The 8461-nt window shown below is 38.2% G+C and overlaps 1 protein-coding gene across 1 annotated transcript in view; it reads left to right on the top strand.

The window, feature by feature from the left end:
* Positions 1 to 680: 680 nt before the first annotated feature.
* The window catches only part of dgkb (diacylglycerol kinase, beta), a gene marked incomplete at its 3' end in the record, with an annotated part of 46666 nt that continues 38885 nt past the window's right edge, over positions 681 to 8461 (top strand). Inside the window, 2 exon segments of the mRNA XM_014019014.1 lie at positions 681 to 1005; positions 5439 to 5580. Coding sequence (XP_013874468.1) covers positions 5511 to 5580 — 70 coding nt within the window.

Below are 8461 nucleotides of genomic sequence, written 5' to 3'. Positions count from 1 at the left end.
TCCGTGTTAACATATATTTAAAAAAATTACAAAACTAAATAGCCTACTGTATTTTTACTGTCTGTATTTTACAGTTAAAATAAATGTTTATCAAATAAAGTTTAATGTTACAACTAATTGTGGATCCCTTTTAATACATTTAATTTTAAATGCACAACTTGGAAAACTTGTCTGTGCTGTTTTTTTTTATTGTTTGTTGGTTTCCCACCTTTGATTCCTTTGAACCAGCCTCAACAACCACCTCAACATTTATGATTTAATCTGCCAGAACACACTTTTTTTTACTCCTTATTTAGTATCAGTTTGGGTTTTCGACCCGGATGTTTGCCTTGTGTGCTTACTGTCACAACACAGCTCTATCACTCTTCAGACTGACTGAAAACGCTTCCAAACACTTAATTTCTAACATCTGAACAATTGTTTTTCTTGCCTTCATTAAATTTTCTAGCGGGGGGGAAGATCCCCGCAGGTTTTCTCATCTGTCTTGCTCCGACACAGTTTCTGTGCGCCACAGTAAACACGATCTAAAGCTCTTGGAAAGAGCAGTGAGGGAAGGATGAGAGGAGCCGTGTGAAAGCAGGAGCGTATAGGACCTGAGGGCGTTCAGGAGGAGGAGGGAGAGACGAGCAGCAGCAGCGGATGAGGGGAGGGATGGAGGGTTGTGACGTGAGTGAGCGGGAGTATGGAAACTGATCACTGCAGGCAGAACAGGGTTGGATGATTCTCCTCTTCCTCATCCTCCCCCTTTTCTGTCTCTCTCTCTCTCTGTCTCTTTTCCTCTGTTGTGTCACCGCTCCACATCCTCAGCGATGCTCCTCTGACCTGACGCCGCAGAGGAAAACAAACACTCCACCATTCACCTCACCCTGGCATGCAGCGCAGAGGAGCTGCTGCTGGAGGAAATAACCCACGTCAGGAATGTGAGCGAGGAGCTTGTTTTGAAGACGTCCGCCTGGAGAGCTCCTCCCTCGTCCGTCTCAGTGGTCGTCTCCATCCCTGCAGCAGGTGAGCTGCATGTTGAGCTGTCATTTCTCTCATTCGTCCGTGTGTCTCGGTGGTGTCACGGCTTCAGCAAAGACCTCCTGTCAGTGCACGGTGATGCGCACGCACCCCCGTCACCGCATCGCAGGAGGACCGACACTCTGATGACATTTGCAGAGCTGGATTCGTGTTGTTCCCAGCAGTGGTGTTTTGTGTGTGTGTGTGTGTGTGTGTGTGTGTGGGGGGGGGTGCACTGCAGAAACAGGGTGAGGATGATTGCAGCGCAGTGCACGCCAGAAATGCATCCCCCCCAACACACACACAAACATACACACACCCTCACACACATCAGCCCCCATTTTTTGCTGCCCGTGCAAAACATTAAAAGAACCCTGCAGTTTTTGTTTCAGCTCAAAGTTTATACACGGAGGGCTAATTTATACTTCATACTTCAGTTAGTTTATTAATTTCTTTAAAAAAAAACAAATTCAACAAACAACAAAAAAATCATAAATCAAGTGAAAGGCAGCAGAAGAGGATAAAATCTTATTATATCTGCCCCTTTTTCTTAAATAAATAAATTCAATCAAAAATAGTCTTTATTTTAAAAAAAAGGAAAAGAAAAATATAAGGGTTTAACTCCTTGAACAATTCATACGTTTACATATTTTTCCAGCAAATTATTCTTTATCATTCTCTTAAATATACTCATTGATCTGGCATTTTTAATGTCATCCTCCAGATTATTCCATAATCTTCTACCCTGGACTGAAATACTCCGTTCCTTTAAAGTGGTTCTAAATTTGGGTTTAACAAACATCTCTATCCCTTTGAGATTATAACAACTCGCTCTTTTAACAAAGTAATTGGATGTTTGAAGGTATTGTGTTTTTATGAGCCCTAAACATGACTGATAAAATACCACAGTTAACCAAATCATAGGATTTCAATAAGTTCAACTGATGGAACAGTGATGGGTGAATTTTGCAGCAGCTCTGATGTTGGGGCTGATTGCTCCTTATCTGTGTGATTAAGATGAGACTCACTAAATTATTCATGAAGGTTTTGTTTGTGCACTTTACCCAAGTCATGTTAAAGGCTCTCACTGCAAAGTCATGAACCCCGAATGATAATAATTTTTCTCAATTCGATGGTTTTGGCCTCATTAAACTCACGATTTGTAAGAGCAATTTGTGACAGGATGCTAACTACCTTTTTATTTGTTTACCTGTTGTTTACCTGCAGAAGTGATTGAAAACGGGTCAACAATGGCGACTTTTATAGAAAAGTCATTTTTGATGTGTTAGTACATCATTACTAAGATAAATAAACAGGTTAGGTCAGGGGGCACATGAGCGTTATGGTGTTTCATGTTTCGTGAAACACCAGGTTCCTTGTCTCATTGCTATGGCTGAGCACTGCTAACAAACACTGAGCTCTACCTGATATTTCCTGCATAGAAACAGTGTTTCAACACGTCCTCTTATAAACACTGAAAAGCACTACATGTACAACTGACTAAATGTGAAATAAATAATACAGAAATTCTATTAAAAGTAAATTAAGAGAGTTTTACTCATTGGCTGCGTTTCCATTGCAAATGTGCGCAAAACTTTGTCGATATTCTGTTAATGTCGAAAAACACAGTTTCGCAACTGCGGTGTTTCTATTAAGTAAGAAATGCTATTAAAGTCACGCGTGAATACGTTTGTTCTTGCGATAAGTCATTACAAACACAATGGCGATGGATGTAAACACATAGCATGTTGCTATCGCGACGCTAGCGCTCATCATCAGAGGAGACGTCGGCGTCTTTTATCGAGGCTTTCCAGAGACAAGACCCTACTTGGGAGCGGCTACGTATGCTGTGTTTGTGGGAAATTGTAGTCGATGAGTTTACTATTTTATACAACTTCTGTGATATTACTACTATTTCTACTTCCTGTTATCATCTTCGTCATCGTCTTTTTCGCCACTAGAAACAGCCAGTTGTTGATCACGTGACTCCCGTGATGCAAAAAAAGTGTTTCCATTGCAGTTTTGCAAAAAACACCAATTTCGATACGGCCGAAATACCACCTCTTCCTAGCGCAAAAACATTTTGTCGAAAAAAGTAATTTTTTTTTCGAAATTGACGTGTTTCCATTGAGCAAATTTATTTTCGAAATTCTAATTTGCGCATTTTCATGGTCAATGGAAACGCAGCTACTGATGAGTTGTGGTGAGAAGCTTCCTTATTAAATTCTGAACTCTCCCATTTTCTGAGAGGGAATTCCTCTGTGTAATCCATATGCATTATGGGAAATGTAGTTTATGGTCGATGTTGGCTTTAAAGCAGTTTATTTTGAGACATTAATACTGTGCTATCCAACTAAACAGCTCAGGGGCAGGACATATTATTATCTTTCAGTTTTTTAATGTATTAATTCTGTTGCATTTAGTCATAAATTTAAAGTTAACATTGATATAAAACAAATTTCATATTTAGTAAAAAAAAAAAATAATAATAATAATATATGTGCCGCCCTTGGCAGGCCAGACAGGAGTCACTTGTGGGCCACACCTTGCCCACGAGTTTGACACACATTTGACACAGGTGGGTCAGATGGAAATTTACTGCCTTATAAGAAGTTTTGCAAAGGTTGCTTGAGCTGTGTCTTTATGATGATTCCGCCATGTTTGTTTACCTTCTCAGATTACAACCAGCCTCAAGTAGGTCATCCAGGTGACACAAGCTTCCACTTTGTTTACGTTGAGTGAGTACCTGCAGTTCAGAACTGCTTAGTTGTACATCGAAAACCGCAGAAGTAAACTCGTCCAAACTGCACCAGTTAATATAGCTCAAGAGAATCTTTTTTAATGCTTAATTTATTATTTTTTACCTTTAAAAAAATGACCTGAGATATTTCTTCTTCAGCCCTCGATCTGCTGATTAAATCAAATCCGACACTTTTATAGCTGATCAAACATATACTGTAGCAGTGAGCTTTATTTATCTGATCCACATCCAGCGACACAAGCAGAGCCACATCTGTCCTTCACACAAATAAACATCCACTTGTTGATCCAGGCTTTCAGGTTCTAAATGGGTCAAATGCTTCAGTGGTGATTGGACCTGAGCACAGACAGCCACACTGATGCAGGGGCTGCAAGAACCAAAACATACAGTAAAATACAAAATTACTACAACCAACATTAAACAAATAAACAATAGTTTGAAGTTTGATAAATGATGCTCGTCTCTTATTGAATCACATAAAATCAGCTGTTTGCTCAAAGCATATAGTTTGTTCATCATGGTGTTAAAATGCTTTTAACTGTAAAATTATGTTCAAGCAAAATAACTTCTTTTTTTGCAGCTAATAAAACATTAAATATTAGATTAATTCGACCAACCTGCTTCTAAAAGCCCTTTTAGCTTGATTTCTGTCCCGCTGTCATCATGGCAACCAGTCAGGCTGATGCAGGTTCAGGRTGGAGCTGAATAAGATGCCTTTTTTAATTCACTGAAAATTTTTGTGACCTTTTTTAATCTGCAGTGTTTTATTTGTCAATATCTCCAGTTTAAACAGCTTCTCTGATCTCCATCTCCCCAGCCTCCTTTTCTGCTCTCCTGTGGGTAAAACTTAGCATTTTCAATCCAGTAATTAATCCAATTTCAGCTTAATCCCATCACCTGAAGAAGCTCAGCTCAGCTTCTGGATGCAGCTCATTTGTCTGTGATCATCTTCTTTCTGTCGTTCCTCAAAGCTTGTGACCTGAGGTTGAGTTAGGCACAAAAACGGACCAATAAAGGTGATTTTGTAAACTTTAAAGCACAATAACAAACCCAGGTTTGGTGCAGCCAAAGCTTGGGGAGGGAAGGGGACAGGTGAAGACCTGCAGGCTACACATCCTCACCTACGAGGCCCAACTCTTCTCCTAACAAAATAAACAAATAAAAATTTAAACAAATCAGCCAACACCCATCCAGTAAAACAACCCAGGCCCACCATCTGCAGGAGAAACTGCAGGGGTCCGGTAGATTTGGCAACAGTTGAAAGTAAAAGCTTGACTGTCTAATCCTGGCTTGGAAAACTGGCTTTAGAGACAGATGTGGCTTGATTATTAGCACTAATGCTGTCTTTCTTGGGTTTAATACACAATGCTGCCATCTGGAAGATTCTTTCCCCTCATTCTTTGATTCTAAATAAGAAAATAAGTTAAAAAGCTTTCTTAGAGTTACCACAAAGTTGATATTTCAAGTGATATTATGTAGATAAAGACACTTAAATGAGTTGATTTATCTGCTTTTACARTTATTTCCCTCAGTTCTAATGTTGCTACTTTTAGCAGAACAAGCCTCCTGAGTGCTGATGTGTCCGTTTGAGCCTCTCACCTGTTGTATTATTTTCTCAGCCCTTTCTAAACAGAGAACTGCTCAGTGTTAATGGAGCTGCTGTTGTGATGTTTTGCAGTGTGAGACGGCCCGCCGTGTGCGTCGCTGWCCAGGGAACGCTCGCTGAACATCAAGAAAAGGCCAGAACACGATGAACAGTCAGGACAAATGGGTCACTRTGACCCCCGCTGAATTCGCTCTGCTGCAGGAATACACCCAGTGTGAGTAAAACGTCTCTTTGTCTGTTTGTTTCTGCAGTTAAATCAACTCAGATTGTGCTTTTTGGCTTATATTACACATTTAAGAAACAAACAAGCTATCATGGTTAGCATCGCTAAGCTATCGGTATTAAACCAAACCTTCTAAACAGAATGAAAATATTCACATGACTGCACATGATATGAATATGTGAGAACCTACTGATTATTATGACAACAATAAATTATATTTCAGAAAAATCAGGTTATTTCACCTTTTTTTACTATTTATATTGTAATTTGTAAGAATCCACATATTTTATAGACATTATTTGTGTAACAATTTGTCTTTTTTTTATCAGAGATAATAAAACAGGAACATTTTTTTCCCAATTCTTTAATGTATCCCAGGCTGGAGGTGGAACAGCAACAAATCATTTGTTTCATGGCATTTATATGATATGGGGGAAATAAACTGTAACTCTGTGTATTCTGTAACATTTAARCCTAACTTTATATGTTTCAATTCGCAGCTGAATCAGTTACCAAAGAAAATAAAGTTTAAAAGCAGAGGTGTGTAAGGTACTTGAAAAAAAACGAAGTAAAAAGAAAAAATACTTCAGCAGAAAATGTTTTTGGTAAAAATGAATTTCAATGTTAAAGAAAAGGTAAATATCATCAAACTGCTCACAATATTCAAATAAGTATAAGRACTTTTACACAGACCCTAAGAAATAAAGTTTTGACTTTACTTTGAACTGATTTGAGTAAATTGAGCAATTTCCACSTATTATTTTAAAGTAAACTTAAATTTCTCAATTTACTCWACTCGGTTTAGCGGAATCAGGTAATTAAAATTCAACAAACAATTTTTCATGGTGAGCTCCGGTCATATTTAAATTTYTAGCATTTACACTCAAAAAAGGCACATTGATTTTTTTAAAGAAAGTTGCTTTACCTTTACRCAAGTCAGTTGAATGGAAATTATTGACATAACCTGATCAGGTAAATCCAACAATCTGTTTTTTGAGTGTAACCAGATGTTATATTTTAAAGTAAAGAAGTAAAAGTATCATTTTTATGTTTTGAATGCAACAAAATAAAAGTATAAGTTACAATAAAAAAACTTGGTTAAAATTACACATCCTGAAAAAAAACTTGGGGATGCACCAAGATGAAAATTTCAGCCGATATTGATATCCAYTATGTTTCTACTATGACTGATAATTAATATATACTGTAATTACACAAAACACAAACTTTATTTATTTGTTTGTTTGTTTGTTTGTATTAGGCGTGCAACAATACATGTGTCTGTATCAAACCATTCATTACAGTGCTTTAGATTCAACACACACTATGTATGGAACAATACAGATTTTTAAAAATTTATTTTATCAGCTTGTCTTCTGAAGATGCTCTGTGTTGAAGGATCAGTGGATTTGTGTTCGACTACTCCACCTGGGCTGCTCTGTGGAGCACAGATCCACTGAGAAACTTGCTGTTTCAACAACATTTATTGTACTGAAAAAATATCAAACCGTGACACTTGAGTATACTGAATAGCTGCAACGATACAGTAAATTCACGATATACTATATTTAAATATGCACAAACTTGTGTCTTTTTCGTAAAACCACGACCAGAGCACTGACATGGCTCTCTACTTCAGTTCTTCCTGTCTGTGCAGCGCCACAAACATCATCATGATCAACCCCCCCCCCCCCCCCCCCCCCAAAAAAAAAACAGAAACACAAAGCTGCAAAATAGAAAATCAATATTGGATGTTAATATTGGCCCAGTTTTACTTATCAGACCGATACTGATGTTAATGCCAATACATCGTGCATCCCCCCCCCCCAAAAAAAATTACTTACTTTAACAAAGTAAACGTACTTTGTTACACACCWTTGTTTCAAAAGTTCAGAGGCAAACTCGTGACATTTCCCAAACTAGAGAAGCACGTTCCTTCTTTGTTTCCTTCATTTCTAAATCAAGTTTTAGCAAAACGAACGGCGTCGACCTTTATTTAGAAATATTAAAAGAAGTGGTCGTCAGCATCGTGTAGAGCTTAGTGAGGCTCACATCATTAGAGCGAGACAGAAGGTAGATGAGACATGAAAGAAACTGCAACATTTTACACTCTGCAAGGAGGCAGCAGCTATTATTACACTGTTGTGATATSAGATTCAAATAAAACAGTAAAAGCCATAAGGTGTCCAAACAATTGCTGTGTTTACTCGTGTTTTCTTACATAACCGCCTCCTCTGCAGTCAGGAGCTGAGCTCAACAAGTTCTTCRTTCTTTTTAATAAACCCTCAGAGGATTATCTCTGACAGGTTATCAGGATCTTCAGGTTAGAGTTTTGGTTGAGCAGAAGTTTTGTCAGCTCTGTGTTCTGCAGCTGCAGYCACCTCTCTTTGACTAAAACTAATGAACTCCAAACAGGAAGAAATTTAATGATGTTGCTGAAGAAAAACAGTGGAGCTTTTAAAAGCTTTGAGCGTTCCTGGAAATGCAGTYAGGTGAATTAAAACAGACATAATTGGGTTTAATATTATCAGTCGTCCAGAATTATACAACTGAAAATATAAATCAGAATAAAATAATGTCTGAGTAGAGATTATTGATGTTTTATTACTATTATGAGCTCATTTTTCAGTCAAAAGAGGACCATCAGCCAAACAATAGGTTGTTAGTGCCTTGATTAGCTCTATTGGTCATAGAGGGTCATGTGCTCCATCACCTGACTATCAATGGGACCCTGATTCACACCTTTTGCTCACAGGGGGCGGAGTCATACTTGCAATAACAGCYTTGTAGGAGGAGGACAACTGGACATGAAGGCCTCCACCTCTGTTTAATGGTGGACGGTTTTTCTTCACAAAGATGGCTTCCTTTACTC

The sequence above is a fragment of the Austrofundulus limnaeus genome, unplaced genomic scaffold (assembly GCF_001266775.1).
Source record: "Austrofundulus limnaeus strain Quisiro unplaced genomic scaffold, Austrofundulus_limnaeus-1.0 Scaffold207, whole genome shotgun sequence".
NCBI lineage: Eukaryota > Metazoa > Chordata > Actinopteri > Cyprinodontiformes > Rivulidae > Austrofundulus > Austrofundulus limnaeus.
This window is presented reverse-complemented; position numbering and strand designations above follow the sequence as displayed.